Here is a 26241-nt window from a genome sequence, read left to right as displayed (position 1 = left end):
GTTTGATTTTGAGATAGCGGATTTTTGGTGATATAGTGACATTCATAGTGCGATTTGTTTAGTTATATTTAGGCTTACATTTAAATTTACACATTGACTGATAGGCTAGAGACAGACAGTATACATAGTGACACATTAACATATTGATAGGTAGATAGATAGATAGATAGATAGATAGATAGATAGATAGATAGATAGATAAAAATGGAGGCTCCACAGCAGAGAAATTAATATTTTTGAATGAAAATCCAAAAAAAAGTGAGACATTCTGGCTTGATTTATTTTATTAATATTCTTTTGTCATGACCAAAATAACATTATGCACAGTGAGGAGCCTACAGGTTACAAGCTTCACATATTAGAAAAATACAATAATAAAAAAATGGCTCATTGTCGAGGTCGTTTCAGATCAACACCTGCAAGTGACCACTAGGTGTCATCGTTGAGACGGTGTCGGTTTGTTTCGAAGCCTCGACACAATATGGCACATTTGCTTCAACTGTTTCATTGTTTCACGAAGCCTCGATCTGCCCACCACTAACCATATATTTGTATCAGCTGTGTTGGCATTTTCTTCTTATATCCAAATACCATGCATTTAGTTTTTTCTATTGATATTTTAAAACCCCAATCATTAGCCCATTCAGATACCTTCTCCAAAGCAATTTGAATTTGGCCAAATACATAGGACAGGTTCCTCCGAGACTTCCGCTTCCTCCCAGTCCGGGTTTTTCAGATTAAAAGTTTAAAATGAAAGAAGGCCGCCGCCTGCAGGTCAGGAGGGAAACAACAGATCCACATTCAGTTCATTAATCAGTTAGTGGTGGACTGGAACTGAGGACGTTTACTCAAGTACTGGACTTAACTCCAGGTACTGGTACTTTACTTGAGTATTAAATAATGTAGAGCGTTTTAATAACTAAAATAATGTAATTAAAAAATATAGATTCATTTTTAGCATTTTAAAGGGGTGATATATAAGGAATGATTATATAGGGTATGTCACACTGTTCCTTATGGTCTCCTAATGGGGCATGTAACATTGGTTGGGCTGAAAATGGCCTGGATGATATTTTATTTGCCCTTATGCATCCCTGTGTTTTGGCCCTATTTGTAACAGAGCTTTTCTTCCAAATATGGTATGCTCATGAATATTTTGATGAGCTGCATGCTGTTTGGTTGAGCCTTATCCCCGTACACACACGTAGAGACGCGCGCTGATTGGTTGAGCGAATCGCCATACACACACATTAGAGACGCGCGCTGATTGGTTGAGCGAATCCCCAATACACACATATTAGAGACGCGACATAATGTCATATTTCAGACACTGCAATGTTTCCTTACCAATTTCACTTCTGAGACTTTTTTAAGAGAGAAATCAACTATATAAAGCTCAAATATGGGCCGTTTTACGAAAATGGTGTGTGAGAGTGAGAGCGCGGTCAGCGTGCTTGTTACACCAGCAATCTCTTACCACAGTTCCAGTTAATCTTGGCTGGCTGTCACCTGCCGGCATAACTAGAGTAGCTATATTTACAGTTTGAATTTTGTCACGCCACTTATACAACATCTCCCTAAAGGTCTTATAAAGCTAACAACGGTGTGCGATTTCAAGTTAAGGAATTTTGTGAATTTTAGAGGAATTCTAAGAGGAGGCTAGCTAGCTCTCATTGATAGACCTCCATCCAGCCGCAGCCTCTATCAATGAGACTCGGGACACGCGGCGTTTATTTCCCCAATCGTTTGTTTAAATAACTCAACACATTATAATTACACACATTAAAAGAGTAACTGGAACTTGTGGTAACAGATTGCTGGTGTAACAAGCTCGCTGACCGCGCTCTCACTCACATACACCGGGCATTTAGCTGGCAGGAAGAGGGGAGCTGCAAGCCCTGGAGCTCTGTCAGAGCCGCGGCGTTTAGTAGTCCATTAGCCCAAAAAACGGTGACTTTGCGCGGGTATGGAGTGCTGTGGGCTGCCAGCCGTGACTGAGCTCCAAGTACCTCATAGCAGGCCGGGGTCTGTGAAGGAAGGTAGGCCGGGCGGCGAGGCAGCAACACAGGCAGCACCGTCCGCTGAATTCCGACACACAGTCAGACAAAATTTGCTATTAGCCATCCATTTTCGTAAAACAGCCCATATTTGAGTTTTACATAGTTGATTTCTCGCATAAAAAAGTTTCAGAAGTGAATTTTGTAATGGAATAGCAGAGATCTGCGCGACCTAGACTACCTGATTTCAGGTCAGTTGTTTTGCCTATGTAAATGTTGGGGCGTGACCATTCTCTTAATACACCCACGGCTGTGACAAAGGTTCCGGATTTTGAGATGCTTATGCAAGCAACTAGCTTTGTTGAGATTTGCCCGTTTTCAGCGGCAGTTTCAAAATATGAGATTTTCATAGTAAAGGGGTGTCGTTATTCAACTATGACAGGGTAAAATCGGTTTTGCATTCTATCACCCCTTTAAACACATTTTTGAAGCCCTTTAAATACTCCAAAATGTTTTAGCATTGTGAGATTATACAGCGATTTGGTCCATGGTTTAACAAGCAATGTGTGGAAGGCCTTAATTTGGACATTGATCTAAAATTGGTCCAAACATTCCTCTCATCATTACCAACATACTGGAAGTTGGGCATTTTTTATTGTTTAATTGTATATCATTATATTTTCCTACTTTGTGGACTTTCATTTAATAATATTTGATAAAAAACTCTGATAAATGATGTTGGGGCAGCTTTCACAGCAGTGTGGCCGCTGTGTTTTTACAGTTTTATTACAGTTTTTTTCCAATTGCTGAAACACAATTTCGCAAACTAGGCTGGTTTTATCAAAATACTTAACACAATTCACAAAACCACACACCCAAACTGCAGAATACCTCATATATATCCTGCAAAATGAAGCGTTGTGTCCTATGCAGAGAACCGTGTTCAGTGCATTTAAAAAGTGACATTTTGAATTGCAAAATGTGTGTAAAGCAGAACATGTGTTTAGACTTTTGGAGACTTGAGAAGATGTTATTTTTTTTTATAATTGTGCTATGCTTGTCATTGTAGTGTGTTAGCAGTTGGAAAAAACTGTAATGGTAGCAGAATTAAACTCCTCCTCCTCCCTCACTGATCACCACTGCAGCGTTTCCTCAGGTAACTTAATGAGATCACAAGATCCAGATCCTGACTGGGAACTACTGGGTGGAACGATGCACAGAAAGCAGAACGCTGCTTTCACTCCAAGTCCTTCTGCAGTTTGAAGACAGACTGGGACTAGAAATGAAATGAGGCAGATAGGTAAGAGTTGAGTTAGAGCAGCAGAGGAAGCAGCAGCCATCTTTACTGATCACACACACACACACACACACACACACACACGCACACACACACTACTTTATGAACTCTTCTCTCTCTGCACCGTCCCGCTATTTCTAACCTCATTAAGTAACAGAAACCCTTTGACCTGTTTGTTGGTCATTGTTATATTCTATATTTATTAGAGATGCAGCTATATTTGGTTCCTAATAGTTAAATGTGTATGTAGATCTCTCTGTGTTCATCTTTATGTCTGATTCTGTCTTCCTGTAAACACATGTTCCTAGGATGGTGAAGGCAAGCTAGTCCCGCCTTACTCTGCCTCTGATTGGCTTACCCTGGTATTCTCACCCTGACCCTAACCAATCTCAATCCTCATGCCTAAATCTAACCAATCACACTGAGAAAGGCAACGAGTACTAGCCAATCAGAGGCAGAGTGGGACTTTTCCTTTGCCATCCTAGGAAACAAACACATTACTTTAATAACACTGGAGACTTTATTATTATTATTATTATTATTATTATTATTATTATTATTATTATTATTATTATTATTATTATCATCATATAGGCCTAGGAGCAAGCTCTCATTTCCTATGATGCCCTGAATACATGCCATACACAATTACAACACATACAGAACCACCGAACATAGCAATTAATATACACTATACAGTAGTACTACACAGTACACACATGGAACAGTTACAGGATGTTACACTCCAAATACATATGTCCATTCATTCTACATGGCTTCATAAAGAAGACATTTAAAGGGATTACATTGAATCAGGCTGTTCCATTTCATTAAGGACTGCAGGTTATTCCATTTATATGGGGCATCATATTCAAATGCAGTTGTGCCTAATTCTGTCCTAACAAAGGGAATATTTAGGACCAAGGAGTCCCTAGAGCGAGTGCCATAGTGATATGATTTAAAATTCAGCAAGCTTGTTCAATATACAGGCAATTTAATTTAAATCCAAACATATGTGTAGTAGTGAAGATAGTAAGGATGGGGGGGCTTCAGATGGAGGTAGAACTAACAGACTTGTTGCTGCCCTTCAGCTCTCACAGTTGGCTTTGACTTCATGTATTAACTTCTAGCTGTGTTCTCATCAACGTCACCATCTGCTAGAAGAATTGGGATGGATCCGTGGAAGTGGGGGGGCCGTCTGATGCCTTGTATGTTATGAAGAGTTGCCGGTGAAAAACACATCTAAAGAATGTAAATGTGACCCTCAATGTGAGTAGTTTGTCTCTTTGTAGCTGCATGAGGCTCATTCTGCTTTAACCTCTGTTGCCTGATTTTGGTCTATTTCCCTTCCCCAAAGGGAAAAGCTTCTAACAGAAGAACTGGGAGGCCAGAATGCATGTATGAGACTTCATTAGAAACCTACATTCTTCTAGTTTCTGAAAATGGGCTGGATTAGCATGATATAACCTCCCCAAAACCTCTCCTAAACCTCTCCAAGTGACCACATTTTGCTAAATGCTTTTACTCACTTCTAAACTATTAGAAAAAAACATACTAAAGACTTAAAATGACTTCCAAAACCTTTTAACATTCATTCAAACACTGTTGATCATATTTGTTCTCATAAATCACATGGATGTGGCTGCTGGCTCTGGGAGGCGGGACTTAGCTCTGTTACGCATTCATTAGGACTGGCTCCCATTGGATGTTCCTATCACGCTATGTACCGTTGGAAAGGGAACGTGATTGGCCACAGCTGCCATGATTGACGTGTTGATAGCCAATGAGAGCTGTTTTTAAGATGGCTGCTCAGAGAGATGACGCAGCGTATTGGCGCTCCACAGTGGGAGCGCTTGCTGTATGTCGGGGGCTGTGCCGGGGTGAAAACTAAACAGAAAAAGGCGGGGATAGTTTCTTTGTGTAGGCAGCAACGTGAAGAAAACAAACGTACCCGGGAACACGGTGCAGGGCGAGGAGACGGAACGAGGTCGGCACATGAAGTTAGCAGACAGTTAGCATGGACTCTACAGGACAATATTCCTAACCTGGAGGAATTCTTTCCATCTGGGGACACTTCCGGACTAGAGGAATATTAATAAGCCAGGAAAGGACGGGGACTGGAGGTTTAGGACAGACTCCAGGTAGGGAAGCGCCATCATCTCCTTTTTATTTTGTTCCTTTGTTGTTGATCCACGCGCCATGTGTTAAAAATAATAATTCTAATATATAATAATAATAAATGTGGAGTGTCTCCTGTCTCATGGTGTGTCTCTGTGTGTTGATCAGCTGATAGTATATGAGTATAGTGATGTTCTAGTGTGGAGTGTCTCCTGTCTCATGGTGTGTCTCTGGTTGTTGACTTCACAGCTCATCTGTGGGACGAGACCCTTCTGACTTCAGGACGTCCGTCTGAATTAGTTCCCCCTGAAGAACAAGAATGAGTTCTCCACAAAAGGTGAGATCACTTTGACTCCAAGTGTTTGGATTAGTTTAGTCATTGGATGCTCCATGGATCTCCTCTTTACTTTAGATACCAACCTTAGTATTTCAACAGTTCAATCAAATGATAGCAAGAAAAAGAAGAATAGTTTCCCCAAAATAAACTGGAAGGCCACAACAATGCAGCATTAATATTGATTGATTGACATTATTATTAAATATTGGATCATTTTATGTAATTTAGCGCTGTCAATCGATTAAAATATTTGATCAAGATTAACCTCATGACTGTCCGTAGTTAACTCGTTATTAATCACACATTATATCTGTTCTAAATGTACTTTAAGGGATATGTTTTTGAACTTTGTAATGCTCAAGTAGTATTTGAGAGTTAAAGTTCTCCGGTGGTAACTCAGTTCACATCAACAGTTGATGCTAATACCTTTAGTCTTGTGGAGAGAACCATCTGGAAGGGTTTAGAAACTCAACTTGTCCTCCGTAAACACTATTCATTACACCACAACATTGGTCTGCACCCCCCCAGCTGGCTTTAAACTCAGTGGGGGGTATGTTCACCTCTCTAGCCACGACTAGGGTTGGCTATCATTTGGGTTTTTACAGATACCGGTGCTAAAGCAATACTTTTAAAACCAATACTTAAAGATAAGCACAAAAAGACAGTTGGTGACATTAAAGAACAGCTGAACAGCAGTATGTGCGCTAGCGTGAATCACTAATGTTTCTTCTTACTGCATATCTTTTACTATCTTGACACTGTTGTCAACACCTTTTGACTAACGAGATGGCAGCGCCCAGAAACGCCAACAGCTAAAGTAGGTCATTCAAAACCTTTATTAGTAAACTCTGTGTAAACAACCATTGTTGTCAATGCTGAGTTCATGTGTAGAGCCCCTGGTGATACTTGGAGCAAAGTCTCATGCTGGGTCGAGCCTTCTTAGTGTTTTAAAAATAGTGATTTTGATGCTATCATAGTAGCGCCCCTAGCTCTCCAATTCAAAAGGCCATTTGACTGAAAAACGAGAAAAGGGTAATTCTTAAAAGTGGCGCTTCTGTCCTAATTATGCTTTGAAACTAATAGTTTGACTCGGGTACATTCACAAAAACACCCTAGGTTGCATTTTGGCGAGAGTTACGCTTTAATGCTAGATTAGGGCTTGTGGTAGTTTCAGGCTAGCAGCTTGCTGACCTCAGAACATACTGATACCGCTGTGATTCGGAGAGTCTCTCTCTCTCTCTCTCTCTCTCTCTCTCTCTCTCTCTCTCTCTCTCTCTCTCTCTCTCTCTGTAATGTGTCGGTAGTCCCGGCTTTTCACTGATGACACCGAGAAGCATTTAAACGAAAGTGAGTGACAAACTGCGTTATTTTCAAATGGTGCGTGCCCATGGATTTACTATGGTTAACGTCTAGAAATATTGCCCTTGACTTTGCTTGCTGTTGGTTAGCTAGCATTGCGTCAAGCATTACTTCTCATAACTTTTTTCTCCATATCGATTTTCTCATAGTAACCGGTTTTGTTAACGCGACCCCACGTTACCATATCTTAAGCTATGAAAGGCAAGAAACTGGTGAGTGGGCTTAGCTGATCAACAGCTGGTTTTGCTATTTTTATCATGTAAATCAACGCAAATAGACTGCTGAAGATGATTTTTAAGTAGCGCAGGGCACTGATGGACCCATAAACATTCTACATTTTATGGCAACCCCAGAGTGGGTGTGAAATATTGCAGCATATAAACAAGACATTGTGGAAAGGGGCAGAGTGAACTATTTGCACCCTTTTATGATACAGTTTTGCTAAAATATTCATTTGCAGAATGAGGGAAATTGAGGAAAGTGATGTACTTTTTGTGCAACAGATGCATATAAAAGCTGTAAAAGCAGTTGGAATTGGTCTTGGCTGAAACTTGAAACTACAATCAAGGTCCATGCAGTCAAACACACATTCTGACTTTTTAAGACTTTTTTTTAAGAAAATTGAAAAAAAGGGTTGTGCTAAATGCACTCTCTGCATGAAGGAAATTAACTACAGTAGCAGAGGGGTGCATGCCCTGTGTGCACACTGTCAGACATCCATACACACAAACAAACAGTGTGACCTCAATGTTATCAACTCAAGGTGTGGCACAACTCTTTACCAGCTGCTCAGAACCAGGCCTCAGCAGCAGAAAAGATCAGGGAAAATGTTAAGCTTCCAGTGCCTATGTGTAATCGTAATAATGGATGTGTGTGTGTTGAAGACTAGTTAAACAAAAATCATTTTTGTGGAAATGAGTAGTAATGAGGAAAAAGCAAATGGAGATGAACACATAGTTTAAAATGAATCACAAAATTAGTAATTTATGTATTTTCTTTCTCTATTTCCAAATGAGTGTCGATATATTTTGATTTTCAGAATTTCATTTTACTCCATGTGCCTATAAGGGTGGGCCGGGGTTGGTGGTAATGTAAGTATCTGGATATTTGCCACGGGGCAAGGGCTTCGTTTACCTCTCTCTTTTTTGACCATACATGTGTTTGCATCCCTGATATATACGAGTAAAGCATATCATATGTAGAGAAGGAAACTCGGCGTATGTAACAAACAAAAGTGGCAGATAATAGCAGACCGACTGAATGCTGAAACCATTGAAGGAGTCAATTGTCATTTGCACAAACAGCTGTACACTTTGCCTTAAAAGCTAGCAGTGGGAGTTAATATGGTACTTAGGAAATGTATATTTTAGCCCATACGAGAGAGAGGTATGTAGTCTACGCATCATATTCTAGCATTGTAGATAAGTAGTTGTAATTGATCTTCATGATAAATTTCCTGAGTAACATTATCTTCTGCTCACTTTTAAGACAAAGAGTAGGCTACAACTGTTAATTTGTGTAAATGATTAGTAGCCTAACTCCTTGAAAGGTATGATTATGACTGTTTCAGAGCAGTTGTCAGTAAATGTATGCTTTTTTGTTTGTTTTTTTGCATTTGTATTTTATTAGTGTTCAGAATCTTGCGTACACATATTTCAATTTGTCAGGTTCTATGACAAACCACATACTCATTCAAGTATAGAGATAAAAATATGAGATAAACAAACCGATATATAAATGAACCAACAAAAATAACACCATAATAACAAAACTATAAATAAAACAGGGAGAAATCACTTTCAATATAATGAAGAAGTACAGTCAGGCCATTCATCTGAGACATAGTTGTACCACTTCTGCCATTATTCAAGAAATGTTTCCATTTTTCGGTTAACATGAGCTGTAATCCGCTCCATTCTGTAGATTTCTGTTACAATATCTCTCCATGAAGCAATTGTTAGGCACTCTGGTAGTAGCCATTTTCTGGTAATAGCCTTTTTACTGGCCACCAGCATTGCATTTATCAAGTGTTTGTCCCCTTTCAGCCAACTTTGAGGTATATTTCCAAGATATAGAGTCTTAAAGTCCAAAGAAATGTCCTCACGGAATATGACTTGTAAAGCACTGTGTATCGCCTTCCAAAAGTTTTTAATGCCGGGACAGTCCCAGTAGATGGTAGTGATTTGCGCTTTGCTATCCATACTTTCTCCAGCAAACAGGGATGTTATGGCTATGATAAGATGATTGAGATGGTGTAATAAAATATCTTATACTATTTTTCCAGTTAAACTCTCGCCAGCTCATTGAGCTGGTGTTTTTCCATTGATTCTCCCGTATGTCCATTCTTCCTCAGAAATATCTATCCCGGATTCCTTTTCCCATTTTGTTTTAATGTATGCTGTTGAATGGGTTTTAAGATCCATAAAGCGTTTATATATGGCTGATAACACCCCTTTACTGAGATTTGACTTATACGCTCTTTTAAACAGTTCTATAAGACTGGAATTAGTCTCTGTTACATTTTTAACCTTTTTGTCAACATAATGCCGTAACTGTAAATATCTAAAGAAATCCTGTTTCTCCAATAAATAATTTTCTTGAATCATTTCAAAGCTAAACAATATGTTTCCATTCATAATATTGCATAGAGCTGTTACTCCATTAGCTCACTTTTTGAATCTGGTGTTCATTTTGTTCAGTGTGAAGTCTGAGTCATATCCACACCATTTAAGAGACCGTAGATCTCCTTCTACTTTATATTCTCTAATGATATTTTTCCCCACCTTAAGAGTCAATTTGACCCATGGGTTATCAGAACTGTCTATGCAGTGTTGCAGTTTTGAATCAGCTATAATTGCTTGTATTGGAATTGGAAACAGGTTTTCTTCAATGTCTTTCCACTGTGCAGAATATGAAGGATTGCACCAGCATAAGTATAGCTCTTGTCTGGCCACATAATAATATTCCTTGAGGGATGGCAAACTCCATCCTCCTTTCTCCTTCGCTATCTGCAGTGTTTTGAGACGAACCCTTGGTCTCTTGCCTTACCACAAGTATCTAGATAATATGTTGTCCCATTCATTTAGCTTGCATTGGGGAACTTCTATTGGTAGGGTTTGGAATAGGTATAACAATCTGGGTAATATATTAATTTTCACAGATTGTACTCTTGAGCTGAAACTAAAGAAGGCTTGTGATATCTTTGATTTTTTGGTGTATAGGAGAGTAGTTATATTCTGATAGTTTTGAGAGATCTTTTGGAATAGTTATGCCCAGGTACTTAAAGGATTTTTTTGCCATGTCCATGGGTATTTGTCTTCCCATTCTGATGTTGGATTATTATTATATAACGCTTGGGTTTTACGCACATTGACCTTGTATCCTGATAATCGTCCATAAGTCTTCAGTGCCAGCATCAACTGAGGCAGAGATTGTGTTGGTTGGCTAAGGAAACCTAGTACATCATCTGCGTAGCAAGCTAGCTTATGCTCTCTTCCCGCAGTGTGAATGCCTCTTATTTCTCCGTTTTTTGTCTTACATATTGGATAAGTGGTTCAAGAAAAAGTGCAAACAATAATGGTGACCATGCACAACCCTGTCTTGTACCCCTTTCCAGGGTAAACTTATTTGATAAATAACCATTGACCTTGACCCTGGCAGTAGGATTATTGTATAATGCTTGTATAGTTTTAACAATACCGGCATGGAAACCGAATCTGTGTAGGACTCTGTAAAGAAAATCTCAATTGACAGATTCAAAAGCCTTCTCGGCATTTAAACTAATTATTATTGCTTCCATTTTGTTTTTCATAATATGACTCATAATATGCAAGGTCTTTCGTATATTGTCCTGTGTTTGACGTTGGAGTATGAAACCTGTCTGATCGTCACGGATCAATTTAGTCATAAACTTTTCAAGTCGTCTGGCCATAATAGAGGTTAACATCCTATAGTCTATATTTAGAACAGATATTGGTCTGAATGACGCACACTCCGTTTTATCCTTGCCTTCCTTTTGGAATGGCAGATATAATGGCCTCATTCCAATTATGAGGTGTTTGTGCCTTTTCCAGGGATCAATTCATTCCTAAACTCCTTGTACCATTCAGCTGTATAACCATTGGAACCCGGGGATTTACCTACTTTAAGTCTACTAATTGCCGCCTGCAGTTCGTTTTCTGTTATCTTTGCCATTAGCTGTTGGTTTGGCTCTTCCGTAAGAGTGGGTAATTTCAAGGTGTTCAAGAAAGCATGGATCTGGGCTATGTCTCCTCCTGGGACTCTTGTATATATTTTTTTGTAAAATGCTTCATGAATCTCACTTAGTTTGTTTTTGACCTTGTTAGTCCTAGGGTCTCGTATTCTAGGAAGTGTATTTTCAGCTAGTTTTTTCTTCAGTCTACATGCCAATATTTTCATTGATTTTGGGCCACTTTTATAATATCTCTGTTTCAGGTACATGAGGTTTCTTTTAATGTCTTGTGTGGTTAAGCTTCTAATTTCATTTATGATTTTCTCAATTTCCTGAAATGTATTTTCATCTGAACAGGTCTTATGTTTCAATTCTACATTCTTCAATTTTTGTTGCAGTTCCTCTAAAGCCTTTTTTCTTTGTCTTTTCTTATGTGCAGCTATTGCTATAATTATCCCTCTTCAGGGTTCGTAAGGGTGCTTGAAATCCTTGAAAATGCTTGAATTTTGATGTTGTTTTCAAGGTTTGAAAAGTGCTTGAATTTTGGATAAAATGCTTGAAAATTTCTTTGACAACAAATACCTAACTTACTGAATGGTTTGTTTATTAAATGGAGAAATAAAATGTTGGAGAGCCTAAAATTAAACCTGCTTGCTGTGTGACTGCGATCTGCCACCACGCCAAGACCCGCCCCAAGGAAGCAGCTCGATTGGATGGGGTTAGGCATTTCACCTCGAGTGGTTAAGGTTAGGATACGATTGGTCACGGTTACGCTACCTTGCGTAAGCATCATGGACACCTGGCCAATAAATGGTATTGAAGGGCAGGTCTTGGCGTGCCAGCAGGTTGTCGTTTCAATGTTGGCTGGAAGATGAAAAATACAAATTATGGATTATACGGGGACAAGCCCTACGAGTTGCCTCTTGTAAAGTCTGCAAAAAGACGTGCAGCTTTTTACAATGGGCGAGTCTGCGCTCTTGAGTCACATGAAGTAAGTTGCAAGTAAGCCAACTGAAGTAGCCTGCTGTACACGTTAGCGCCAGTTAGCGCCGATTTGTTGACGCTAGTAACTTCTAGCTAGGAATTCACAGGCTAAGTGACTGAGAGTACTTGGTGTGATAATATGATGTTAGTATTGCATGTCCGTTCATTTGTGGAATATGCAGTGAACATAGCCAAAGTTACGTCACAGTAACTGTAACGTTAACCACCCGCAAATTAAAACCTGAAAGCCCAGTGTATAACAACAATCGTTGATTGCTGAACAGAAATTGTGTCAGATGGAGTGTCATACAAGTAGCCTACTGTAAGGTTGAGGATGGCCTTATGCAAAATTTATGCTCTATTCCACTATGTATTTGTCTTGGCAATGAAGTAAAAAAAATTTCAATTAATATAGGCTATTTATCAGGCAGGTGCCTGTGCACTGTCAGTCTTCTGGTTTAAAATGGAATTACAGGTTGTCTCAGATTTAGTTCAAACCTTGTCTATATCAAGAATGTGTCCCAAAACCAAGGTCTGTAAAATATTTCTGTTCAAATCCTATGTCTTCATATTTTCAGCCCTTGAAATTACTTCAGTTTTACAGCCTGGAAATCACATTATCTGGGAAGCAATATTTGGACATTAATTCATAGGCAGCCCAAACTTTGTAGGTTGGAAGACAAACATGTCAATATGACTGAACCATTACAAGTTTGTACGGCATGCCCTAGATTTGGAAAAAAGTGTAAAAGGACATTAAGGGTAGCATAACCTTTCAGCAAAATCTAAGGGGGTGGATTGTGACCCAGAATGACCCAGCTGCATGTTATTTGGCTCAGATCCTCTCACTCAGTGCCCCTCTCCATAGCTGTCTTACAGTATGTTATGTCATGAACCATGAAGAGGTTAAACATTTTAAAGGTGATAATTCAGGGTTAGTGAAGTGAACCTGTCGAGTGATTATGTTTGGGGTAATTGTTTTTACATTGACTCAGGCAGGTTAGATAGCAAGCAAAGTCTTCTTAGACAGTGATACATTTTGAAAAATAAAATGTGTTTTGCTTAAATATCTGATCCTTCTGCTATTACGAAACACAATTTTGGCTGTTTATAGTATTATGTCTGTTAATGTGACAAAAACACTAAATAATAATTTTGACTATGTATTGGTATATATTTTTACGGTGGTGTAAGGTGCTGGAAAAAGCTTTTAAAATGGACCTTGAAAGTGCTTGAAAAGTGCTTGATTTTGACCTTAGAAAAGGTGTACGAACACTGCCTCTTAAAACCGCCTTCATAGTATCCCATAATATATGAGGTGAGACCTCATTATTATCATTAAATTCTAGGAAAACACTTATTTCTTTCCTGATGTGTTGTTTGAATCGAGGATCATTAACTAGGCCAGAGTTAGGTTTCCACACAGTATTTCGGGGTGTCAGGTCAAGGTCAACCGTTAGATATATAGGTGCATGGTCACTCAAATCAATTGTCCCAATATCACAAGCATGTATTTTATCTTTCTCCCTTCCAAATGTTATGAAATAGTCTATTCTTGTGTATATGGAGGGAGGAGCAGAGTAGTTGGTGTAATCTCTTCTTTGTGGGAATAGTTCTCTCCATATATCAATAAGTCCCACATCCTTGAAAAGTGTGTTGACTTTTCCGTATAGAGATTTTGTTTCAGTTTTACCACTTGAGGAGTCAAGTTGTGGCTGTAGATGGATATTAACCCCACATATTAGCAGGCCTTCTGTTTCTGTTATTATGATATCAATTATCTTCTGAAAAAAACCCATATCACTTCCTGGTGGTGCATAGATATTGAGTAAAGTTATATTTCCCTTTATTAGAACATACTTACCCTCCTTATCTTTAATTTCAGATATTTTTTCAAAATTGATCTGTTTAGAGATAAGAATTGCTACTCCTCTCCTATGTCCTAGCTTATATGATGAAAAAAACAAGTTAGTAAATCCCATTCTCTTCAGTTTTTCATGCTCCTTATCATTTAAGTGGGTTTCTTGTAAATATACCACATGCCCTCTCTTTCTTCATTTTAGTCAGAATTTTTGTGCGTTTGATGGGATTTAGCAGCCCGTTAACATTATATGAAATTATCTTAACCTTGCCACTAGCCATAAACTATGCATCTTTATGCTCAAACAAGTTTCAAGTGATTTACTCCCTAAAAAAAAAAGACAATTAAGAACATTTTCCAACAATAAAACAAAAAGCATAATAACAGAGATTCCAAGGCTGAGGTTCCCTCAGTGTCTTCTGGTACATTAAATATCCGGAGATTTTTTTTTCTGGACCTACCTTCTAGGTCGAGTACTTTGTTATCGAGCCGGGCCATTTCTTTTATCAATTTCGACACCACTTGTTCCACGTTCTGAGTGTGGTCTTCTACCTCACCAACGCAATTCTCCACATCCTCAACTCTTTGGTCAACTGTAGTGAGTTCAATCTTGATGTCATTCAATTGTTTATCATATGTTGACAGAAGTCACAAATCTCCTCCAGAACATTAGCTTGGCTAGTATTAGCCGCCGTGGCTTGGTTTGAGCTAGCCTCCCCATGAGGTGAGCTAGAAGTATCTCGGCCAACTACCTTGGTTTGCTGTTCAGTACCTTTTTTTCCGGTTGCTTCCCTTGTTCTCGTTTTCGCCCCAGACATTTTGACCGTTTTATAAGTAAAAATGAGTATTACTTGAATACTTTTGGGGGCGAAATAAATTGATTCTTGGAGGAGCTGTTATGCACCTCTCACAGTTGACGTCAACCGGAAACGTAAATATATTTTATGGCTGCTTATGCATTCAGACGTTGTCTTCACGACGCTTGCCACTGCTTCTCTCTCTTTTTTTTTCTCTGATTGATTACAGCGTTACAGTTGTTTCATTACAACTTGCCTGAAAAATGTAGAATATTTCAGAACTAGAATTATAAAGAGTACATTTGCTTCAATAACATGTCTCCAACTGGTACATATATTCCTTATTTTTGCCGTAAATTATTGTATGAAGAGTTAAAATTGTAAGTGAGAGAAGTTCAGGGTTTAAAGAAAGTTATTCACTAACTCTCTCTTTCTGTTTGTTGGTTGCTATAGGAACAGAGAGGAGGAGAGGGACCCAAACGTCACCACTGTCAGCACTGTGACAAATCCTTCACAACATCTACATATTTAAAGATTCATCAGAGAGTTCACACTGGAGAGAATCTACACAGCTGTGATCAATGTGGGGCAGCTTTCACACGACAGGTTAAACTTAAAAGACATCAACGCATTCACACTGGGGAGAAGCCGTACAACTGTGATCAATGTCGGGCAGCTTTCACAAGACAGGAACACCTAAAAACCCATCAACGCCTTCACACTGGAAAGAATCTACACAGCTGTGATCAATGTGGGGCAGCTTTCACAGAACAGGTTAAACTTAAAAGACATCAACGCATTCACATTGGGGAGAAGCCGTACAGCTGTGATCAATGTGAGGCAGCTTTCACACGACAGAGTAACCTAAAAACCCATCAACGCCTTCACACTGGAAAGAATTTACACAGCTGTGATCAATGTGGGGCAGCTTTCATACGACAGAGTCACCTAAAAAACCATCAACGCATTCACACTGGAGAGAGGCCATACAGCTGTGATCAATGTGGGGCAGCTTTCACACAACAGGGTGACCTAAAAAACCATCAACGCATTCACACTGGAGATAAACCTTACAGCTGTGATCAATGTGGGAAAACTTTTTCTCTTAGTAGTAGCCTCAAAAGACACCAGCTTATTCACACTGGAGAGAAGTCGAGCTGTGAACAGTGTGTGTCAACTTAAAACTTATTAACATGTTTCAGAGCCAAGCTGTTTCCTCCTGCCTCCTCCTCATGCCCTGATAGCTGTGTTATATTCTATAAGGCTGAACAGCAGTAACTTTATCTTCTGAACAGCATGCATGTTATCTTTGACTACATATACACCGATCTAAACCTTTAAAAGGGATTAATTCTCAAAATTAGCTTTTGTTCCTGTAATAAAATATTTTGATTTCAGGGTTCAACTTTGTCCCTTAAGACGAAGAAAATAAGAAATTCTTCATAACTGAGAAGCATGTCTGCTGCTGCTTAAAATAACGAACAGTTAATGTGTTTAAACTGCCATTTTGAGACGAAGAACTGATCTTAAAGACTAAAAGAAAAATATTTTTGTACTGCTTTTGGATGTTCATGTGAAAGAAAGCAACATGGAATAACACAGATGAAAAGAATTTGTTTTACAATATTTAATTATTACAAAAGCGTTGAATTTAATATCACTATTGATGTCGTTAAAGCCTATTTTAGGGGTGATGAAGCTACCCAAAAAAGTTCCTAAGCTCTGCTGTAGCGCCTGCGTGCACGTAACGGTATGTGGACGAGTGAGGTAGAAAGTGACTGAAGAGAGAAGAGCGCCAGGCATGGGCAAACAATGTGTGAGTGGAATTGTTAAGACTTTTACTTGCTTAACTTTAGCTATGTTTCCTTGAGGTAAAGATAGAGATATTTTAGCTGGCTATGGTAAACAGTAGTCTAGCTAGAGTGAATGAATGAAATACAAGAACAAACCTAGTTAGCTATCCGAAATTCTCTATTCTTTGCCATTAATATAGCCTGCTATCTCTATAGTATTAAAAACAATATCAGTCCCCACAGAATGTTGTCACTGAAAACTAAATGTCATAGTGTCACTGGTAATGTTATTGTACAGTTATATCATTAAGCAGATGGACACTGGGAGAGAGAGAGAGAGAGAGAGAGAGAGAGAGAGAGAGAGAGAGAGAGAGAGAGAGAGAGAGAGAGAGATGGCAGGGCAGCTGATTCTGAGGGAAGCAGCTTGATTGAGGTCAGTAACGTTTGTGGTCTACAGCAATGGTTCTCAAAGTGTGGTCCAGGGACCCCGCCAGGGGTTCCAGGAAACCCGCAAACTTTTACTTATAATTCCATCCATAATTAACAGATTGTTTCATAGATTTATTCATAGACTCATTCATAGTCTTTCTGTAATAAAACATCTAAAAGCAAAAATCCTATGAGATGACAAAATCTAAGGTATAGCCTAAAAATAATTAGGCTATGCCTAAAACAGCTGGTTGGATTCAGGGGGAAGTTTAAGAGCTGAAGAAGGCTGTGGAATTTGGTCAAAAGCTCCAAATGAGAGAATGTGAGCCTTGTGTTGAGAATATGTTAAAGATGTATTCCCATTATTTGTTTTTGTCTGCTTTATACATATTCTTGTTTTATTATTTGTAGTTTAACATTATCTGTTCTTACTTTGTGTACCTTTCATTTCATAATGTATATTTTACATTTTATATTCACTATTTGTATTTTCCGTCTCTGAATATGGTTTAATATCTGTTCAGATTTGTTCACTGTAAAAAGGAGAACTTTAAATTGCTCATCTTACTATGATTTTGAATTAAACTGAAAAAAAATACGTAATGGCATTGTAAACTATGTTAAAGTAGATACTTCAACTCACTATATTAAGTTTCTGGTGATAAGTTGGTCTCAATGCAAAATGTCTGGTGGCGCAACTTTGAAATTGTAGTTGGACTGAAGTTGAGGCCAGGTCAAGTACTCTGTGCATGCTTCATGCTAAGAACAGGGTTTCCTGAGCAGTTTTGCAGGGTTTTTTATAGAATACTTCTGGTTCTGCTGGGAACTCTGAACACAAAAAAACAATTTTAAACATATTTGACAGATTTATTTAATCAGATCTTCTTGTTCTCTTTAGTGTTTGTGTTCGAACTCTAAATGTTGTTCTGCGGTCGGAATACAAGCATCATCAGGTATATATTGGAACAAAAAGACATTGTAGTGAACACATAAGTCACAACGATTAATCAGAAGATCAGCTGTTCCTCTTGATCTGTTTGGTCCGACTGACGTCTTTAGTTCTTCTCACTGCAGCTCGATCGCTCTCTGCAAAAGACAATTATGTTAATACATGATGATAAGTGATGTAGAAGTCCTGTTAGTGTAATGCTACTGCAGTACGTAATACAAAAATAGTATTTCATAAAGATTATTTATCAGGATATAGGAAGTCTGATTCAAATAAAAGTTTTAAATTGACATTTTGGCAGGAGATTGGCATGGTGTTTTGGTCCCAAAACAGGACTTTCCTGTCCTGGAAGTGTTTATTTTAACCCAAACCACAACTTAATCCTGGTTAGACTTTTGGTGCCTAAACCTAACCGTCACAAGAGCAACATAACGGTGACTGATAGTCGTTTCATTTGTGGCAGGTAGATGATTTATTATTACTTCCTGCAGTAGCAACCTAATGCTAACACTTCCAAGCCTATCATTAATATTCACTGTCTTTTAGCTCTGTTCTTTTGAGGTAAATAGTAAAACAAAAATGCATCTTTATGCACATGATTCTGTTTTTCAGTTTTTATTAATGTTTTTGTTTTTTATCTATTTTTTGTATATTCATCTTCATCTATTGCTGAATAAATTTACCCAGCATGCCCTCTGAGGGTTTCCTTAGTATTTCTTTTTTTACTTAATGTTTCATGAATGTAACATTTAACGTGCTAAATAAAGAAAATCTATAAAAAAAAAGGTATTTCCTTGATTAATTGATTCATTAATCTTGGTAGATAAAATGTGATAATAATTATTACTATTATTTGAAGAGAACATGTTTATTAGAATAATGGTGCCAATTTTTATTTTATCCAAGAAACTCATGTTTCAGAAACAGATCAGTGTCATTGTGGAGGAGTCAGAGGGGAAGAGATGTGGTTTTATATTATTATTAGAGATGTCAGCAAATAGGTTTTATATTATTAGAGATGTCAGTAACAGGTTTTATATTATTATTAGAGATGTCAGCAAATAGGTTTTATATTATTAGAGATGTCAGTAACAGGTTTTATATTATTAGAGATGTCAGTAACAGGTTTTATATTATTATTAGAGATGTCAGCAAATAGGTTTTATTTTATTATTAGAGATGTCAGTAACAGGTTTTATATTATTATTAGAGATGTCAGTAACAGGTTTTATATTATTATTAGAGATGTCAGTAACAGGTTTTATATTATTATTAGACATGTCAGCAAATAAGTTTTATATTATTATTAGAGATGTCAGTAAACAGGTTTTATATTATTATTAGAGATGTCAGCAAACAGGTTTTATATTATTATTAGAGATGTCAGTAACAGGTTTTATATTATTATTAGACATGTCAGCAAATAAGTTTTATATTATTATTAGAGATGTCAGCAAACAGGTTTTATATTATTATTAGAGATGTCAGTAACAGGTTTTATATTATTATTAGAGATGTCAGCAAATATGTTTTATATTATTATTAGAGACGTCAGTAAAATGTCAGCAGTGGTCGCTCTACTGCAGGGAAAGTTTAAAGCAAGGTCATGAGCAACCCTTACAGACACATGGTAGATGGATCATACTTATTACCAGTCTCTAACAACCAATCCTCTTCAGGTAGAACTGGTTGTCTATCTACAGATTGAAGGAGTCTACGTCGGCAGAGAGAGAGACCGAGGGAGAGAGAGCAGAACTAGGATTTAGCATTTGTGTTTACGGCTCCTGCAATATCTTTTTCTAAGGTTCACACACACACATGAACACACACATGCACACAACTGTTATCTTCACACAACACATGCCAGGGTTGAGTTGTGTTTGACTGCTTCCTTTCTTATACACATTTCCTCTTTTTCTAGCCGACTGTCTGGTACGTGATGTTACCATCAGTGGCGGCTTGTCAATAGAGGGCGCTGGGGCGCCGCCCCCATCAAAATTCCAAATATATAAATGTATACAAAAATGAAATAAAAATAAAAAAATTAAATAAAATAGTTAACTCATACGATGTCCGCTGGAAGAAAAAAAGAGGATAAAGGATTTTGGAGCGGACCAACCTGATTTACAAATCCAGCAGCAGGATGAGGCCAGTGGGAGGGCGAGCTACACGAACTGATGGTCGGCGGCTACTGATGGAGTCGGTGGTTTAGAATTTCTTTTGCTTTCCCTGTCTTTTATTTCAAAGTGTCGGCACTGAGGTTTTGTGGACAACAACGGGGTTAAGAGACCTAAAACATCTCTCTGAATAATGCAAACGTCATGAAAGTAGTCGCAGACATCTTGATAATAACATGAAGCTAACCTTTTTGGGCAGAGTTAGCATTGCTGAACAACTAGATGAAGGCTACAGGATTAGCATTAGAAGACACAACGATGAGGTGACACTAAAAGGAGGACCCGTACTGTCCAGGATAATAGACTGTGTGACATTTTTGTGGAGCTGACAAAAACAACCGAGCAGGAAGATTTTTGAGTTCATCCCTCTGCAGTCAGCTACAGCTGAGTCCATTGCTACTGCCCTAACAGAGCCGTCTTGCTATACTTCCTGAGGATCAGAAAAGTAAGCTCATCTGCCAGGCATATGGTGGGGCCAGCGTGATGAGGGGTGCCACTTCAGGTGGAAAATACAAGATGTGTACCCAAATGCCCACTACATCCACTGCTACGCACATCAGCTCAACCTGATAATCCAACAGGCCACCTCTCACATATCCAAGGTTTTGGCAGCTTTTTTTCCAAGTCACCCAAGTGGACATGTTTTCTGGATAAAGCATACAAGACTCAGGTGACTTTGACCCCAATACTGTCAGGTATGTCTGAAGGAAAGGAGAGCAAAATGTATGTTCAAGTAGTTAACATGCTTCTTATGTTTGTAACTTGAATCTTGTATCATATTGTCTTACTCTTCTTAAATACAAAATACATAGTTGTTTAAATAAAGTAGTGCTGGTTGTTCCCAGTTTCAAAGTACTGCTTTGCATTTATTTTTGTAGTATGCAGTTCAATGTGCAGTTAGTTACATGCTGTTTTCAGTTAGGCTACTGTCTTATGTTTTCCTTACATGACAAGTCCTCCTGTGTATGAAATAGGTAGCTAGGCAGGATGTGATAACATGTATGTTGAATAGCCTAGGTGGTAGTAGACTTCACATTGCATTTCAAACAGATGATTATTATGAGTATGCGTAAGATTACTGTGAAGTGTAATGTCACCACCATCTAGCTAAGTTATACTAATAGTCCTCTTTGTTCTTCCCATCCAAAAACATTTTCTGTGTTATTAATTTGTCCGCTTTCTGTCTTTCTTTATTGTAAAAAAAGCATTCCAGTATCTCGCAAAGAGCAGAAATGGCGTCAGATGATGGTGGTGAACGAAGTGCCATGCCCCCCCCCCCACACCCTCTCAAACAAGCAACACTCAGCACCTCAGCAATCACCCAAAGGAAAGTCAAATGTTAGATGTAACAGCAAATTCTTTACAGACACTTTTAACAGCTGAGTAAATAAAGAAACTGAAAAGGGAATATTGGTCAGTTCTTCTCTTTTTTAACCAAGCAAAACATCTTTTTGCATATACATACCCTTATAGTCTTTGTTCCTCTACAGCAAATGATAATATATTGTACTTTCAGGGAGACTTGGGCCTAACACATTCAGCCAGTTGGAACAGAAGAACACACCAGAATAGGCCTGTTTAGCAAGCAGGATTTGGTGGCCGCATTCCTACTCTTATAACATGCAATTCAATGTGGAAGTATTCCAAGTATTCAGAATACGTTACTCAGATTGAGTAATGTAACGGAATACGTTACAAATTACATTTTTGGGCATGTATTCTGTATTCTATAACAAAATACGTTTTGAAAGTACCCTTCCCAACACTGTGCACAATATACTCCTGAGACTACTGCACAATATAATCCTGAGACTTGTTAAGTCTTAACTAGCTTCTTAATATTCTACACAACACACAGACTACAGACGCTCTATGTCTGTAGTCTGTGCTTGTAAAGTTTAATGAGGCTGTGATTATCCTCAAGGTCACAATAGGTCAATATATACACTAAGGCCAACTTTAAAAAATCGGACTTACAGTTTGTCTTATAAAATCATTAAGCATTGATTTGTGTACACGGACACGTTTATCTCGTTTTTTTCGTGATGGTCAGCACATTTTTTAAACTAATGTATTATATATATTTTAAGAGGCAGGCCCAGATTTGAACTTTCCACAGCTTGTTCAATATACAGGCAATTTTTTAAGTAAGGTTTTCTAGATAAATAGAATGCAATGATTCTTAGAGTGTGTGTGCGTGTGCGTGTGCGTGTGCGTGTGCGTGTGTGCGTGTGCGTGTGTGTGTGTATGTGTGTGTGTTGTTTCCATACGTCTTAATAATGTTATTATGTCCGCGTGTCATTTGAGTAGAACTGTGTGAGTTTGGTCTCTGTTGTGTTTTCTGGTTCTGAAATGAATGTTGGTTTGGACACTCTGGTGTGTGATGTCATGTGTCTGTTGCCATGGTGATGATCTTTATTTTGTAGCCTAAATGTTCCTCTAATACAGTGACGGTTGAATTAAAACTCCAGAAGTTAAAGAGCTGTGAGCTGTTCCCTGCTGAACTGAACATGTGTAAAGAAAGAGAAGGTGCTGTGCTGCCACCTGCTGGCTGTCTGACTCAACTGATATGATGCTCTCATCCAGAGAGAGGTTTATAATCAGCAGCTTATTGAAAAAGATAAGAAGGTGGATAGAAAGGGTCTGATATGATGCTCTCATCCAGAGAGAGCTTTACAATCAGCAGCTTATTGAAAAAGATAAGAAGATGGATATAAAGGGTCTGATATGATGCTCTCATCCAGAGAGAGCTTTATAATCAGCAGCTTATTGAAAAAGATAAGAAGATGGATATAAAGGGTCTGATATGATGCTCTCATCCAGAGAGAGGTTTACTATCAGCAGCTTATTGAAAAAGATAAGAAGATGGATAGAAAGGGTCTGATATGAATGTGTACATTAGAGCAGGAATGTGCAGTTATTGTCCAGGGGTATAAAACTATGTAAACAGTTTAAATCCAACCATATGAGTAGTAGTGAAGATAGTAAGGATGGGGGGGGGGGGTAGAACTACCAGACTTGTTGCTGCCCTTCAGCTCTCACAGTTGGCTTTGACTTCATGTATTAACTTCTAGCTGTGTTCTCATCAACGTCACCATCTGCTAGAAGAATTGGGATGGATCCATGGAAGTGGGGGGGCCGTCTGATGCCTTGTATGTTATGAAGAGTTGCCGGTGAAAAACACATCTAAAGAATGTAAATGTGACCCTCAATGTGAGTAGTTTGTCTCTTTGTAGCTGCATGAGGCTCATTCTGCTTTAACCTCTGTTGCCTGATTTTGGTCTATTTCCCTTCCCTAAAGGGAAAAGCTTCTAACAGAAGAACTGAGAGGCCAGAATGCATGTATGAGACTTCATTAGAAACATAAATTCTTCTAGTTTATGAAAATGGGCTGGATTAGCATGTGATTAAAACACAACATACACTACAGCAGTTCAAACATGGTTCAACATAGTTATTTTGGTAAAATAACTAAAACATACTTTGTCAACCTCTCCTAAACCTCTCCAAGTGACCACATTTTGCTAAATGCTTTTACTCACTTCTATACTATTATAAAAAAACATACTAAAGACTTAAAATGACTTTCAAAACCTTTTAACATTCATTCAAACACTTACACTGCTGATCATATTTGTTCTCATAAATCACATGGATGTGGCTGCTGGCTCTGGGAGGCGGGACTTAGCTCTGTTGCGCATCCATTAGGACTGGCTCCCATTGGATGTTCCTGTCATGCTATGGTCCGTTGGAAAGGGAATGTGATTGGCTACAGCTGCCATGATTGACGTGTTGATAGCCAATGAGAGCTGTTTTTAAGATGGCTGCTCAGAGAGATGACGCAGCGTATTGGCGCTCCACAGTGGGAGCGCTTGCTGGACTCCGGGGACTGTCCCGGGGTGAAAACTAAACAGAAAAAGGCGGGGATAGTTTCTTTGTGTAGGCAGCAACGTGAAGAAAACAAACGTACCCGGGAACACGGTGCAGGGCGAGGAGACGGAACGAGGTCGGCACATGAAGTTAGCAGACAGTTAGCATGGACTCTACAGGACAATATTCCTAACCTGGAGGAATTCTTTCCATCTGTGGACACTTCCGGACTAGAGGAATATTAATAAGCCAGGAAAGGACGGGGACTGGAGGTTTAGGACAGACTCCAGGTAGGGAAGCGCCATCATCTTCTCCTTTTGCTCTTCTTCTTTGATCAATCTCATGAGATCATAAGATGCTGAGTCATGCTTTGGTGCTTCTGATTCCAGTCAAATTACGTGAAGGATTGAAGTCCGGAGAATGTTCCCAATCAAAGTGGGGGGGCTGTTCCGTCTCCTAATGCTAGCCGCTGGCCCGGCAATACAAGGCTTTTAACGGCCCGGTTTGGACCTTTAGCGGGGGGAAGGGGGAGGTCCAGGGGGTCCAGGCGCCATGCGACCGGGTTAGTGTCTCCTGTCTCATGGTGTGTCTCTGTGTGTTGATCAGCAGATCGTATATTCGGTTAACATTTAGGGACCCTCTTTATGCTTTACAGATGAAAAAGATGTTTTACAATATTTAACTATTACGAAAGTGTTGAATTTATTATCACAAAAGGTAACATTAATCCTCCTTTTAAGCTAAAAATAAGTTAAAGGTCCACTGTGGAGGAATTTCTCCCATCTAGCGGTGAAATTGTATTTTGCATTCAAACGAATAGCGCTCTCTAGCGCCTCGCTATTTCAAATGCGTGTTGCAACTACAGTAGCCGTTATGTACCAAGAAGCTATGATGTCTTCTAATTTAGCGACGAGGATTCCTTCTCCTGTGGCTCGGCGTAAGTACGATCCTCCATTATGAACTAAAGGGCGGTGACAAGTGCCTCTCACTGGTCTCCTTCTCCGTTAGAGCTGGTTCTGTCACGTGATGCTGGCTCTGAACGAAGACGCGTTTTGGATTAGCTAGACAGCTAGGCTAGGGCTTTATGTCCCTCTCAGAGTATTAGTTTTTCAAAATGGCCGAACGACATGGAAGTCTCCTTGGACTTACCCGTCCAATGTAAATACAGATAAGAAATTCTTCTCTTACGAGGATCTTACTATAGTCAGATCCTTGGCAGAGGAAATTTTACACCAATGATTTATGAATGAAGACATTGATTTCAGCTAATAAAATACTTGAAACACTACATAGTGGACCTTTAAGTAACTCTCCGGATAAAGGTAAAGTATTTGTTATTTCAGAAATTAGTAATATCTCAGTAAGATGCTAAAAATGATGTTTATGTGTGTTACTGAACAGTTTCTTTAATTGTGGATAGACCTTCTGCCTCCATAGACACACATGCACTAGGAGGAGCACAATGTTTGTTAGGAAATGTCGGCTCAATGACGGCCAGTGTGTGTGTGTGTATCTGTGTGTGTGTGTGTGTGTGTGTGTGTGTGTGTGTGTGTGTGTGTGTGTGTGTCTCTGTGTGTGTGTGGCCATATATGTGTGTCTCATGTCTGTCATGTATATGTGTGTGTATATGTGTATGTCATATGTGTATGTGTGTGATTGTATATGTGTGTGTGTATATGTGTGTGTATATGTGATGATGTATATATATATATGTGTGTGTGTGTGTGTGTATATGCTGTATATGTGTGTATGTGTGTGTGTGTGTATATATATATATATATATATATGTGTGTGTGTGTGTATATATATATATGTGTTCATATGTGTGTGTGTGTGTATATATATGTGTGTGTGTGTGTGTGTCTCATGATGATGTGTGTATATGTGTGTGTGTGTATGTGTCCATGTGTGTGTGTATGTGTGTATGTGTGTGTATATGTGTGTGTATATGTGTGTGTGTGTGTTATATATGTCCATGTGTGTCATATATATATATGTGTCTATATGTGTGTGTGTCTCTGTGTGTGTGTATACTATATGCTGTGTGTCTCTGTGTGTCTCATGTCTTCATGTGTGTCTTC

At 38.7% G+C, this 26241-nt stretch overlaps 2 protein-coding genes across 3 annotated transcripts in view; both read left to right on the top strand.

Moving 5' to 3' along the window:
- Positions 1–5658: 5658 nt before the first annotated feature.
- The window catches only part of LOC120572793 (zinc finger protein 239-like), an 89676-nt gene continuing 69093 nt past the window's right edge, over positions 5659–26241 (top strand). The window contains exon 1 of one of the 2 annotated variants that reach the window (XM_039822235.1): positions 5659–5749. The gene's annotated coding sequence lies outside the window, so the exon portion shown is untranslated. Of the gene's footprint in view, positions 5750–24133; positions 24451–26241 lie in introns of those variants that run through there. The other variant, XM_039822236.1, reaches the window with a different exon arrangement.
- LOC120572626 (zinc finger protein 32-like) overlaps positions 24127–26241 on the top strand; it is a 20696-nt gene continuing 18581 nt past the window's right edge. Inside the window, exons 1-2 of the mRNA XM_039821947.1 lie at positions 24127–24189; positions 24627–24722. Of these exons, the coding sequence (XP_039677881.1) occupies positions 24127–24189; positions 24627–24722 (159 nt within the window). The remainder of the gene's footprint in view (positions 24190–24626; positions 24723–26241) is intronic.

Source organism: Perca fluviatilis, chromosome 14 (genome assembly GCF_010015445.1).
Source record: "Perca fluviatilis chromosome 14, GENO_Pfluv_1.0, whole genome shotgun sequence".
NCBI lineage: Eukaryota > Metazoa > Chordata > Actinopteri > Perciformes > Percidae > Perca > Perca fluviatilis.
Note: the sequence above shows the minus strand (reverse complement) of the source record. Positions and strands in the feature narration are given on the sequence as shown.